This window comes from Atractosteus spatula, chromosome 5 (assembly GCF_055471065.1).
Source record: "Atractosteus spatula isolate fAtrSpa1 chromosome 5, fAtrSpa1.hap1, whole genome shotgun sequence".
Lineage (NCBI taxonomy): Eukaryota > Metazoa > Chordata > Actinopteri > Semionotiformes > Lepisosteidae > Atractosteus > Atractosteus spatula.
In genome coordinates this window covers 13,895,905-13,909,571 of record NC_142710.1, presented here as the reverse complement: position 1 = coordinate 13,909,571, position 13,667 = coordinate 13,895,905, and the positions used below count along the sequence as shown (strand labels likewise).

The 13,667-nt window shown below is 56.5% G+C and overlaps 1 protein-coding gene across 2 annotated transcripts; it reads left to right on the top strand.

Moving 5' to 3' along the window:
- The first annotated feature begins 789 nt into the window (after nucleotides 1-789).
- On the top strand, nucleotides 790-12,491 carry znf646 (zinc finger protein 646). Of its 2 annotated transcripts, none has more exons than XM_088916899.1 (4): nucleotides 790-922; nucleotides 2,997-5,917; nucleotides 8,232-9,491; nucleotides 9,894-12,491. In XM_088916899.1, the coding sequence occupies exons 2-4, from the start codon at nucleotides 3,261-3,263 to the stop codon at nucleotides 10,678-10,680; spliced, it is 4,704 nt and encodes a 1,567-aa protein (XP_088773025.1). In that variant the 5' UTR covers nucleotides 790-922; nucleotides 2,997-3,260; the 3' UTR covers nucleotides 10,681-12,491. The 2 variants fall into 2 exon arrangements, with proteins under 2 accessions (XP_088773025.1, XP_088773026.1); XM_088916900.1 differs by lacking the exon at nucleotides 790-922 and adding an exon at nucleotides 1,734-1,816.
- The last annotated feature ends 1,176 nt before the right edge of the window (nucleotides 12,492-13,667 follow it).

The window sequence follows — 13,667 nt, the reverse complement described above, 5'->3', positions numbered from 1 at the left end:
TTAAGTAATAAATTAACAACTTCACTTTACCATCATAGGAAAAAAAATGCAAATTGTTAAATTCAAGGTAAAATACTGTAAAATACGACACCAATGTAAGGGTTGAAAAATGCAAATCTCTTTTTTTTTCAACAAATAAATATCCAAATATTTTAGAATTGTCCTGTTTCAGGGTACAATACCCGGATCTAGACAGCTCCAGGGGGTATTTGCCTACACAGAGCCCCAAAACCCCAGGGGACCGTTTCACACTCCGTCTGGGACAATCTTCACTGGTGGTTCCTGAGAGCGTCCTCTGATCCTTCTGGATGAAAGGCGCTATAACAAATTCACGTGTAAATGCACATACATAATTGTGTGTGTGAAATGGGCGATACAGACAAGGTGATGTAAAGGGCTGCCCCGCTTGCTAATCTGTAGTTCTCTATCCAGGATATAAAAGAAAAACGTGTTTATTTATGGAACAAGTGAAGGTTTATTCCATGCTGAAAAGAGAAGGGAAGAAACAACGTTTCGGCTGTGGAGCCTTCTTCCGGTGTGATTTATTTATTTATGTATTATTTATGCATTGTGTTCATTTATTACGACTTTTAGTTAGGCAACCTCTTTTTGAAAAAAGGTATAATTTGCAGAGTTACATACCGTTACGGAGTGGTTAAGTTTGTTTTTGTTATTATGTTACCTGGCGGCTGGCCGGATCCGAACAGCCACTGTGTCGGCGGAGAAGGGGGGGAAGGCTTTCGCGGGGACACACTTCCTGTTTCTTAGCAACCCCAGCAGGAAGTGTGTGGAGCCGAAGACAGACAGAGATCGAGAGGAGGCGAGAGGACGGGTTGAGCGGCTGTGACTAAAACCCCAAATCCGGACCCGGTCCAGGACGGCCTGTGAACAGGGTGGCCCGCGCAGGATGGCGGCGGACCGGGTAGGTTCGCTCGGTTTACTTCGTCGCCATCCTTCCCTCTTCTTCAGCCCGTTTGTTTAGGGAAGCGATCTTTGTGTGTGTGTGTGACCGTCTCTCTTTCTCTCGGTGTGTGTTCAATAATAACACGGCGAACTGGGCTTGAGAGAAAATAACACCAGCAGCGACCTCCCGCACTGAGGGGACTGATCCTGGTCCCCAGCGGCAGTGAGGCAGTCAAGTGCCTGAACGCGGCGGGTTAGTAACGTGTAAGATATGATAACTGAGACCGTAAGCTAACTTGTAAGATATGATTTTCCACTTCCAACGGAAAAAAACTCAACCTGTGCGACCGGGGCTGGGTTGGTAATGACGCGACGGAGCCGGTCGAGCTGGGGCGTTCGGCGTGGCGTGGCGTGGCGTGGCGAGTCGTGTCGGGCGGCGTTTGCCCGCAGCTCGTCCCGGGACGACCACGGGAGCTCTCTGTAACTTCGGGCCGGACTGCTAAACTCTCCGGTCTGGGTCACAGCGTCGGCTAGACCCACTTTTTTTCTTCCGCAAAGTGCTGATCCCACGCGGTTATTACTCATTCAAAGCGAAGGAGTCTCATCTGCTCACCGCTTCACAAAATGTCGAGCCGCCTGACCGTGAGAGGTTGAACCGCTCCTTCACCTGATGAAACGGGGTCTCGGACGGAGTCCGACCCCCCCACCCCCTCCTCGTCCTGTCTTCCCCTGTCGTAGGGATTTTGAAGCCCCACGCAGACCGCAGACCAGACGAAGCGCGACCACAATTTAGCGATCTTTTCACCATGGCGTGGCAGTCGCGTCAGAAGCTAATATCAACTCGGGAATCTGAACTAATGAGCTCTTGCTGAAGTCCGGGAGAGACGCGGGGCAGACCTGGAGAGGCTTTTTGGTAATGAACTCCCAATCGTAGTGCGGGTTGTCCCTTTAAACTGTGTCCCACGAAGCCTTCATTCCGTGTACCTTCGATTGTTTGTTTTTTGCGACCGGCCTTCGATATTTCTCCGATACGTTCAAGGCTGAGGCCTCTTCCTCTCATTGTTCCTGAAGTTGTCTAATCGGCCCCCTGATTGTCGTTCAGTTTGTCCTCCCTTGTGCGGACGGCCTCTAGTGATATGGGATGTTTGTTTCGAAGGTGGCAGGATACTTTGAACTGGGGGCAGGGCAGGCAGTTTCTCACCCCTGTGTCGCGCTGGGATTCATCCCAGGGTGTGATATAGGCAGTAGGTTCACTTAATGACTCAAAATAGGAGATGCTTCTTTAGGCAAAGAGTGGCGGGTGGCTGGAACAAGAAACCCAGATGCCTTGCCCAGAGTTTGAGTTTCATGGGCTGCTGCTGCTGTGAAATCTCTGACAACAGGGCCTGGGTTAAAGGTCTCGTCTGAAGTTTGGGTCAGGAAGAGACGTTCAGTAACTTGCTCATAAGGGAGCAGTGAACCCGGGGCTTAGACACTGTCCCTTGTTGAGGAAATGGGCACTACTGTACAAAATACTTGACAAAAAAAAACATTTTTGGTACAGTTCTATTGTCGTTTTCTGTCACGGCCATGAGGACAGCGGGGACTACTTTACACAAAGGGTAGTGGGAGTCTGGAGCAAGCTGTCCAGCCTGGTAGTTGAGGCCGATACCCTGGTTTCTCTCAAGAAACGGCTGGATGAGTTCCTCCAACCAGGTCTGGAGGCACCACTTTACACAAAGGGTGGCGAGAGAGTTGAACAAGCTTTCCATTTACTACAAAACTGGCTAGATGGGCAGCAGATCCAGAGGCAGCTCTCGAGCGTGATTCTGGGGTCAAATAACTACTATCGAATGGGCCAGATGAGCCATAGTTCTTCTGTTCGTATGCAGGCTAACATCCACAGACAGCGCTCTCTTTCTGTTTTGCTGGGATATCAAAATGTTGCACAGAAGTGTTTTTAAGGAATAATCAGCCATATCTGCTATTCATAGTATCTGATGGAGGATTGTGCAGGGGTTAAATGTGTCCAGGTAAAAATCCTGCAGCCGTGTCAGTTCTTTATCTTAGTTTCTTAGTTTAATTTATATTGTTGTCGGCCTTTGTTTTCGCAGCCCTGCGCCCTGATCCGCACCAGGGATCTGTGACGGTGCTGGCGTCAGGAGAAGGGATGTGAATCTCCGGATCCTGACCAGGAGGTTTGATTCCGGCTCATCTGGGCGGCATGACGACTGCGCGCGGCTGCCCCGTGGACAGATTGCTGTGAGAAAGCGTGCCCGTTGTCTTTTCGAAAGCTCTCCTGCCCCTGAGGGAAAGGAGGGAGGGAGGGGTCCTTCCCAAATCCACCTCCTTCTCCTCCTCCTCCTCCTCCTCCTGAGATGCAGGACCAAGCCCGGACCACCGGCTTCCAGTGCAAGCAGTGCGAGGTGGTGTGTCCGAGCTGGCCCGGTCTGCTGGAGCACGTGGAGAGCCACTACCAGCACGAGGAGGAGCGGCGCTTCTGGTGCGAGCAGTGCGGTCGCGGTTACCGCCACGCGGGCAGCCTGGTCAACCACAAGAAGACCCACGAGGTGGGGTCGTTCCAGTGCCCCGTGTGCGCACGGGAGCTCAGCAACCCCTTGGCGCTGAAGAACCACCTACGCATCCACACACCGGGCAAGAACTACCCCTGCCCGGTGTGCGGCAAGGCCTTCCGACTGGCCACGCAGCTGGCCACTCACCAGAAGCTGCACGGCCCTCGAGAGGAGCCCCTGGACCCTGTGCCGGCAGGATCTGACGAAACGGGAAGTGTGCCTGACGTGATTCCCGGGGAAGCCTCTCCGGGGGACCCCAGCGTCATGTTGACTGGTGTGCCCCCCCCAGCTCCCAGCAATAATCCGCCCCCTCCTCCGTTCCTCAGGGAGGTGGGGGATGTCCTCGACCCACCCGGGGGCAGCAGGGACCACGGTTCCTTTCTGGAACAGGACCCGTCGGAGCAGGCGGATTCCCAGGCTTCGGTAACGGACTCGAGCCCCGATTGTGCGCTCCAGCCGGATGCCCACCTGGAAGCAGGGGTGGACAAGTCGAGCACCGAGGAAGACCGCCCGTTCAAGTGCAACCAGTGTGAGAAAACGTACAGGCACCATGGCAGTCTCATAAACCACAAGAAGTCCCACCAGCTGGGGGCGTACGAGTGCCACGTCTGCTACAAGCAGTTCAATAACCTGGCAGCTCTCAAGAGCCACTTGCGAATCCACAGCAAGTCCAAGGGCCGCCCAGCAGTGGCGTCTCCGTTCTCGGGCGCAGCCGCCGCGGAGCTGTCGGCGCCTCAGAACGGTGACACATCCCACTTCTGCCACCTGTGTCAGGTGGCGTTCTCCAGCGAGGCGGAGTTTCAGGACCACGTGCTGCTGCACAACAGCACGTCTCTCTCGCTGGGGCCGCCCGACGACTTCTCAGACGACTTGTCTTATGACTACGCCGGGGTCGGATCCCCTGATGATGGCGTCTATGCACATCCACCTCTGATTGGCCGGAGCGACGAGAAGGAAGAGGCTGAAGAGGAGGAGTCTGTGGCGGCCGTGAATGGGCAGATGTATACCTGCGCCTTCTGTGGGGAGAGCTACTCTGACCTCGAAAGCCTTAAGGCTCATTACCTCACGCACGATGCAGGTCTGCAGGATGAAGACGTGCCGCCCGAACAGGAAGAGGGAAACCCAGAAGGGACGCCGGCGGCCAAAGGGGAACCCAAGGTGAATCAGGCCGCGGCAGAGGTAACGGGATCGGATGAGCGCCGCTTCAAGTGCCAGCTTTGCGGCAAGAGCTATCGGCATGCTGGCAGCCTGATCAACCACAAGCGCTCCCACCAGACAGGAGTCTATCAGTGCTCGATTTGCCAGAAGCACTACCCGCACCTTGCCGCCTTGAAAAGCCACCTCCGCATCCATAAATCGAAGCCTCCTGCGCTGCCCTTGAGCTCTGAGGGTGACTGGCTCTCCCCCGAGCCCTTGACTCTGGAAGGCCAGAGCTACGTCCTGCCTTTCTCTTCTCAGGTCCCAGATTCCGGATTGGCCATGCCTCAAGATGTCGCCCTTCCGGCTCCTCCAGATGACACTCCAGATGCGTCGGGGAGTGTGAGCTTCCCGCAGTTTGATTCTGGCCTTGCCGGTAGCTGTCCTGCCTCCCCACCGACACCGGATCCCGGGTTTCAGGCCGAGAGGCACATGTGTGCCGACTGCGGGGAGACGTATTCTGATATCGCCGGGATCAAATCCCATCAGTGCCCGCGCCGGGAAAACCTGAACGGGCTGACGGGTAGCGTGGGATTCCGGGAGGCGGGGGACAGTGCCGACATGGAGGAGGACGGGAACGAGAGTCCGGTCCCCGTCGGGTCCAGGAGGCGAAAGCGTGGCCCGGCCCAGAAACACGTGGAGGCGGGAGAGCCGCGGGATGCGGAGGAGTACGGGGAGCTCTGCCAGTGCTCCGTGTGCGGGAATCACTACGCCAGCTTGTCGGCCCTGCGGAGCCACCTCCGCTGTCACACGCTCCCCGGTGGCGCCGGCCACTCCCCGGAAGCCGAGGACGAGGGCGGCTTGCTCATCTGCAGCGCCTGCGGGGAGAGCTTCTTGACCGAGCGGGACCTGGAGGACCACCAGCTCTCCCACGAGTCTGAGCTCGCCTCCCTCCCCCCGAAACCGGAAAGCAAGAGCCACGTGTGCGCCAAGTGCGGCGCCATCTGCGACAACTACTACCTGCTGGGTGCCCACCGCTGCGCGGACGCGGGCGGCGAGACGGCGGAGCAGGCGGACGCGGGAGGGGAGCGGTTGCAGGGGGAAGGAAAGGCGGAGAGCCCCGGCGCCCTGCAGGAGAGCCCCGACGCCGCGGACCGGCCCCATCGCTGCGAGCAGTGTGGCCGGGCCTACCGCCATGCCGGCAGCCTCCTCAACCACAAGAAGTCCCACAAGACCGGCGTCTTCCGCTGCTTCGTCTGCCAGAAGCGTTTCTACAACCTGCTGGCGCTCAAAAACCACCAGAGGGTGCACTTTGACATCAAGAGGTAAGACCGGCTGCGGAGGGGCAGGAGTCGGCCGCACCAATCACCCGCATCTTGTAAGAATACGACGAGAGGAGGCCGTTGGACACATCCAGTAGATTTGCTTTTTTCATAGTTAACTGAACCACCGGTTCTTGAGAGAAGCCAGAGTATCAGCTTCATGACATGGCCGGGCAGTTTGTTCCACACTCGCAGCACCCTTCGTGTAAAGTAGTGCCTACTGAGTCTCTGAATGCAGATCCCTACTGTTTTCACTGTGCATCTTTTGATTTAAATTTGACACTTTAAAGTAAGTTAAGTAGCATAACATTTTGCCTTTTTAATTGGTTCACTGGATTGTCTTGAAACTGTAAGTGACGCGTTAACATGAACTATAAATAGAACTGCTGAACTAGAACACGCTGCGCATGAAAAAGACTGAGGTGTTTATCTTTTTACTACTTACATGCAACACCAGGCTCTTGTTTGCATTAAACATCACCTGCTTGTTTCCAGCAGGCATAAGCCATGTTGTTTCAATGTCTGCTAAGTATTGGAACCTTTCATGTGGTGCTTAATTCTAATGGGAAAGGGTGATTAAGGGGAGAGCCCAGTAGTTCGCAGAGCTGGGGTCCTGGGTTCAATTCCTGGGGTGCGGTCTGTGTGGAGTTTGTTCTTCCCATTTTCGCAGGGGTTTCCTCCCAGAGTCTGAAGACGTACAGCTAGGTTAATTGTCTTCTGGGATTCATTGGATCCATTGAGTGCGTTTGTGTCCATGTGTGCCCAGCGATGGACTGGTGTCCCATCCAGGGAGTACCCTGTCTAGCGCCCATTGCCTGCTGGGATTGCTCCCCCACGAGCCCGTGCTGGACAAAGCACTTGAAAATGGGTGGATCATGAAACATTGCTCAGTCTGAACACCTGCTGGATGTTACGGACCGGCTCTTCTGAAACAAAGCTGCTCACTGAGAGTTTTCTCTTAGGAAGTTGGGTGTAGTGGCCACAATGTGCTGTCAGTGCCTTACCTCATTTCCACCAGTACTGATGTTTGCAGTGGTAGCTTAGAAGTTCTCCAGTTCTGATCCTGGATCACTCGCCTGGTTTCTGCTCTGTTACACCGTTGAGTTAAAAGCAGGATTTGTTTGAACTCTTTAACTGTTCCCAGCGTCTAAACATGTCGAAGGTCACTGCTATATCTCCTTAACAGTCTCAGTCTCGTTCGGGGGTTCCCAGTCCTGGTTTTGGAGGCTTACAAATCTGCTGGATTCCATTACGGCCCACCTCAATTGCTTAATTGAGCCTTTAATTGAGCTAACGAGTTTCTCGAGTGGGATGCAGTAAAACCTCGATATCCGTGAGTTCTGTATCCGCGCTTTTGCCTCTTGGTGGGAGAGGAGAGGCGGTCGCCCACTTCCACAGCATCGCCATCTCTCAGATGGGCTTCGCCCGCCCTGCAGCGTAGTAAAGGCACAGCTTGGTCACCAAAGAGTTAATGTGTCTCTGGAGCAGCGCGTCCTGGGTCGTGCCTCAGTTGTTCAGTTTCCTCTAAGGAACACGTTTAGATGTGGCTTGTGTGTGTTATCAGAGCACTGCCTGCGTGTGGCTCAGGTGAGCGAGGACATTTGATTCACTTTCTGATCTGTGGCTTCTGTGCTGTGATAAACCTTCTTACAGTACAGCAGTGCTGCATTTCCAGTAGTAAAACAAGATGTAAAGAAAAGGCAATCTAGTAAAGATGGGGGAAAAATGAGCTCTTAATACAGGGTAAGCTGTTCTATCATAGTACTGATCTTATTTGCACATGCAATAGCTTGAAACACAGGGAGGGAACTGGTTTCCAGTACTCATTTTCACTAAAAAAAAACTTCCTACAATTATTTAGATGCTGTGGAGCTATTTCTGAAACGGTTCACAGTTAAAGCACAATCACTGTGGAGATGCTTGTTCCTCGAGCTGTGGAGCCACATCCTGTTTTCCCCCTGATATATTCAGTCTCGTGTTCACTAATTCACCATGCACCGAGATCTCGTGACGCCTAACTCCCATGAATGCTGAGGTTTTATTGCGTCTGCCATTTTTTTTTCTTATTGGCGAATTTGAGGTTTTATTTCGCCACCAAATCGCAACAGCTAAGAGGCAGCTTCTCGCAGGTTTGAGAAGGGTTTGAGCAGTTTGAATTAAGCCCATTAAGGGTTCAACTGTGTCGCTGAGAGCGGGGCTGGAGCCAAAACCTGGTGTGTGTGATCCAGGAGCAGGACTGGGAGCCCAGATCCCCCTTCCTTTCTCCTTCCGCCCCGGTCCTGAAGGCCTCCGCTCTCTCTCTCCCCCTCTGCTGCAGGCACAAGTGCTCGGAGTGCGGGAAGGCCTTCAAGATCCACAAGCAGCTGGTCAGCCACCAGAGGACGCACGAGGAGAACCGAGCCCGGGCCAAAGAGCTCAACCGGCAGCTGCAGCGCCTCCTGCAGGCGAACGGCGGTACTGCGGCGCCGGCAGCTTCTCCTCCCCTGCCGCCTGACCCGCCGGTGACGCCGACACCGAAGCGCAGCCAGAGGCAGAATCGTGGCCGCGCCGTGGTTTCCAGTCGCCCGGGGGTGGGAAGGTGCGACTTCCCAGGGCCTCCTCCCCCCGGAAACAGGACCCCGTCCGCCCCCTCTGCCGGCGCCGAGGCCCCAGCCGACCCCGAGCTGCCGCCGCCCCTCGCCGGGGACCCGCAGGACGAGCGGCCCTACGCCTGCGACCAGTGCGGCAGGACGTACCGGCACGCCGGCTCGCTGGTCAACCACAAGAACTCGCACAAGGTCGGCCAGTACTACTGCACCATCTGCAGCAACACCTACCCCAACCAGCTGGCCATGAAGAACCACCTGCGCAACCACTTCGCCGTCAAGAAGCACCGCTGCGCCGACTGCGGCAAGGCCTTCCGGGGCCGGCGGCAGCTGTCCAGCCACGAGCGCTCGCGCGTCTGCCGCAGGAAGAGGGGCCGGGACCTGCGGCGGACCCGGAGGGCGGCCCAGAGGCGAGCCGGCGGCCCCGAGGCCGAGCCGGAGGTGGGGGGGGCCCCCGGCGCTCGCTGCGCGCGGTGCGGGCAGGCCTTCGCCTCGGCGGCGGAGATGGCGGGGCACGCGTGCGCCCGCCCGCCGCAGGGGGGTGGAGCCGGCGCGGCGAACGGCGGCGCCGGCTCCCCCTCCGGGGACGCCGCGCCCGAGGAGCGCCCCTTCCGCTGCGACGTCTGCGGCCGCACCTACCGCCACGCCGGCAGCCTGCTCAACCACAAGAACACCCACAAGACGGGGCGCTTCGACTGCGCCGTCTGCGCCAAGGCCTTCTCCAACCCCATGGCCCTGAAGAACCACCTGCGCATCCACACCCAGAAGAGGCGCCACTCCTGCCCGGACTGCGGCAAGGCCTTCCGGCTCGCCAGCGCCCTCCGCAGCCACCAGAAGGTCCACTGCGGCCGGGCGCCGGCCCAGTGCGCCGACTGCGGCAAGGCCTTCCTGGGCAGCAGCGGCCTGCGGCGGCACCGCTGCGCGGCCGAGGGGGGCCACAGCCCCGAGCACGGCGGCGTGGAGGAGGCGGGAGCGGGCGAGCGCCGCTTCACGTGAGTCGTTTGGGGGGGATCATGCCGGCGGCTCCCGCGTGTAGCAATAATAATAGTAATAATATCCTCACGCTTATATAGCGCTCTTCTGGACACTCCACTCAAAGCTCTACCAGTCTGCTCACACACACCAGCTCTCAGTGGGGAGGAGAGCAGAGTGATGAAGCCAGTTCAGAGAGGGGGGTTATTAGGAGGCCATGACTGGTAAAGGACAGGTGGAAATTTGGCCAGGACGCCAGGGTAAGTGTGGGAGGTTAGGGAGTCCCAGGCCACCCCTGGGGCAGGTTAGGGAGTCCAGGTGCCCCCTGTGGCAGCTGGGAGAGTCCCAGGCGCCCCGATACCCTTCCTGTGCAGCTATGCAGGCCGCGGCCCTAACGGGTGTCTCCCTCTCCCCCCCCTCAGGTGCGAGCAGTGCGGCCGGTCCTACCGCCACGCGGGCTCGCTGCTCAACCACAAGAACACGCACACCACGGGCCTGTACCGCTGCGCCGCCTGCGCCAAGGAGTTCTCCAACCTGCTGGCGCTCAAGAACCACCGGCGCATCCACACGGAGGCGCGCCGCTTCGCCTGCCCGGACTGCGGCAAGGCCTTCCGCGTGTCGGCCCACCTGCTGAGCCACCGGCGCGTGCACGCCCGCGAGCGCCCGCGGGGCGGCCCGGAGCTGGGCCCGGGGCCCGGCCCGGCCTGCCGGCGGTGCCCCGGCCCCGAGGGGCCGCCCGGCGGGGAGAAGGCCCACGTGTGCGAGCACTGCGGCCGCACCTACCGGCACGCCGGCTCGCTGCTCAACCACAAGAACAGCCACAAGACGGGCTCCTTCTCCTGCGCCGCCTGCCAGAAGCAGTTCTCCAACCTGATGGCGCTGAAGAACCACCGGCGCATCCACACCGAGCCCAAGCGCTACCAGTGCCCGGACTGCGGCAAGGCCTTCCGCGTCTCCACGCAGCTCATCTGCCACCGGCGCGTGCACACCCGCGAGAAGCCCTTCGCCTGCCCGCTCTGCGGCAAGTGCTTCTCCAGCAAGTCCAACCTGCGGCACCACCAGAAGGTGCACAAGACCCGGCAGGCCGGGCTCGGGCTCGGCCTCGGCCTCGGAGCCCCCCTGGACGGGGGCTTCGCCGGCCTGGCGGGGCTCGGCGTGGACGGGCTCGGCTCGGGCGGGCTCGGCGCGGACGGCTTCGCCGACTGCTGACGAAGCCTGCGTGCAGCCTCTCCGGCGGGTCCGAGAAACTGACTCTGGGAAGACAGGAGATCCCCGGGATCCTTCCCCTCCTCGAGGCCTTGAATCTGCCCGGCTCGCCCCACCTTCCCTAGTAATTTAAAGACATGAGTTTTTCTAAGGGCTGGATTTTGGATTCTGCATAATCACTGACCGTGGGTGGGAATCCCTTGTACTCTCATGAATCTTGTTTTGTTTTTTTTTGAGGGGGGGGGGGGTTGCACATGTATATTTTTATTTATTGTTTTTTTTTAATTCACAAAACATAAACGGCCTAGAGGGGACATCTGCCTCCAGGCAGAAGCCTTTCCTGTTCTCCTTACCTCGGCGTTGTGCTCCTCCTCCGTGCTGTCCCGCAGGAGAGACTCTGAGTCCGACAGCGGCTCCCGCCAGCCGGCGCGGCGCTGTGCAGCGGCGCCCCCAGTATTAGTGCCTGAAAGACGAGGGGCTCTGCAGTGAGGGTGTTTTCCGCTCCCTGAAACTCTGAACCGGCTGTACAAGTCTCCTGGGGTGAGACAGGTGCTTCTACTAGCTGTGTCCCTTGGGGAAGAACAAATGACCTTTTAATTTGTCCTTTGAGAACTCCAGTCCCCCTTCCTCCTTAATCATGGCTGTAGACGACACTTCTGCTAGCGATGTCTGTGTCTGAATTTCCAGCAGCGAGGAGAAAATGTTTGTTGCAATAAAATAGATGGGGGGGGGGGGGGAAGGGGTTTCCCCAACCCTGTCACGAGTCTGAAGAGCGAAGTTTCCGATTACCGCTTGTGGCGAGTGTGATTTTCCGATGTGGTTGTGTCCCTGCTGTAAGAACATGAGTCCAGTGTGCTCATCTAGCTCGTCGCGTTGTAAAGAAGGGTCCCCTGGGTTTCTTTCAGCTCTTTCTCGAGAGAAGCCAGGTTATCGTCTTCAACAACGGGGCTGGGCAGCTTGTTCCACTCCCCCAGCGTCCTTTGCGTATAGGTTTGTGGAACAAGCTGCCCAGCCCCGTTGTCAGCCGACGATAACCTGGCTTCTCTTGCAAACCAGCTGGCTGCGATCCTCCGGTCAGGACAGATGTACACAGAGAGCGGTGTCCTTGAAGCTGGTCCTCTGGTTTCTTTCAAGACACCACTGCATGAGATCCTGGGAGGATGGTTGTCCGTCGTGTCCGACGGGGACTGTTGTACTATGAAACCTCTGCGGGAGAGCTTTTTGGAGTGGGAAGGCGGTTGCACTGGGGCAGTCCCACTCTCTCGACCGCATAAGCCAGGGTCCAGTGGTACCAGTAGTCGTCACCACTGGAGACTTCCTTGGTTGCAGTAGATGGCAATGGCGCCTTTCTGAGCCTTGTCATGCCCTCTGTTTCCACAGCACGTTGCAACAGTATAGTGTCCCCGTCACTATACTGGGGCATTCGGACCCACACAGACTGCAGGGTGAGCGCCCCCTGCTGGCCCCTCAGCTTTCCCAGGAGTCTCCCCTCCAGGTACTGACCAGGCTCACACCTGCTGAGCCTCAGTGGGGTAAAGGCTGTGAGCTGCAGGGGGATACAGCTGCTGGCAGTCTTGTGACCAACTAAGTTCTAATGACCAAACTGCCCAGCTGGGCTGAATGGCCGTCCCTCGTCTTGACCTCTCTTTTTTATAGTGAAGAATGGGGTTCCATAGGCACAGTGTGCACATAGTCTCCTCCCCTCCCCTCTTTGTAGAGTGGCTCACTTCCACCATGAGTTCTTTAGGCCTCTGCAGAAGACCATAGGTGACCAATTCATTTTGGCCTAATTAAACTCTTCTCCCCTGCTCTTGATCTGTTGTGTGTTCAAGATGCCTGCTGAATTTTTGAGTGACGTGTGCTTGTGCAATCCATTTGGATTAATGAGATGAGAGATTGATTCTAGTTTTATAAACTTCTGCAGTAACATAAACCTCATGCCAAACAATATATATATTTTTGCACATTTAAACTGCTGAGCAAGTCAAGGGGGTGTTGGTATATCCATTTACTGTATTTGTGTGCAGAAACAGAGACCAGATCTGTACAGGAACCAGTGAAGGTTGATTCCATGTTGGGAAGAGAAGAAAAGAAACAGTGTTTTGGCTGTGGTGTCTTCTTCAGGTGTGATGAGGGCTTCGGGTGAACACCCGAAGAAGGCTCCACAACCGAAACGTATGTTTTTTCTTCCCTTTTCAGCAGGGAATAAACATTTACTTGTTTCTTTGCAGCCTGCGCATGCTGCCGCAGCTCCCTACTTGAGCTAGATCTTTATATGTGTAAATGCTATATTTGGAGCTAAAGGCGGTCAGGATGCCCCAAGCGCTTCATCCGTTCCCTATACTGATGGCAGTGAGGAGACTGTGCCACGCCCCCCCCGCGTAGAGTGTTGGTGATTGGATGAAGTGTGTGGTGGGGGGCGTGTCTTTCTCGCCCCGTGTTCTCTATTTCCATCGTCATAGAGGGCCGAGCCGCTGAAGAATATGAGTGCATGTCTGTGGATCATTAATACCTCCCGCACTAACCCCCCACTCCCCGGCAGACTGCCAAACAGAGCCAGTTTTCCACCCGCTCCAAGCCAGGTTTACTCCAGGTTTAGTAGAAACTGGTGTCCTGACGCTCTCGGACTCTCAACATATCATCAACACGAGGTGTCGACTCGCAGCACGATTGAAAAACAAAAAAAGCGATACGATAATCCCCAGTTGTTATTTTTATATGTTCAAGTTATTTTATAGAAAGCAAAATCTTCAATTTCGTACTGGGAATGTCATACCCGCGTCGATCGTGTGGAAGAATGAAGTCAGCCTAAATTCACGTCAGATTTGATTACCCTGTTCGATCTGTATGAACAGATTATTTAAACGCAGGAACCAGCTGAGACAAGTAGAGCCAAGAAACCTGTACAACTCGGTCTAGTCGCGGCGGTCGGGAGTTCAGACCTCGCAGGGCGCCGGTGCAGTGAACCACGCTGTCCACTAGGGGGCTCT

Excerpts from the sequence above, each read along its gene's own strand:
- znf646 (XM_088916899.1), top strand. The coding sequence starts at position 3,261 with ATGCAGGACCAAGCCCGGACCACCGGCTTCCAGTGCAAGCAGTGCGAG. Across the intron at positions 5,918-8,231 it reads GTGCACTTTGACATCAAGAG|GCACAAGTGCTCGGAGTGCG; the intron begins GTAAGACCGGCT and ends CCTCTGCTGCAG. Across the intron at positions 9,492-9,893 it reads GCGGGCGAGCGCCGCTTCAC|GTGCGAGCAGTGCGGCCGGT; the intron begins GTGAGTCGTTTG and ends CCCCCCCCTCAG.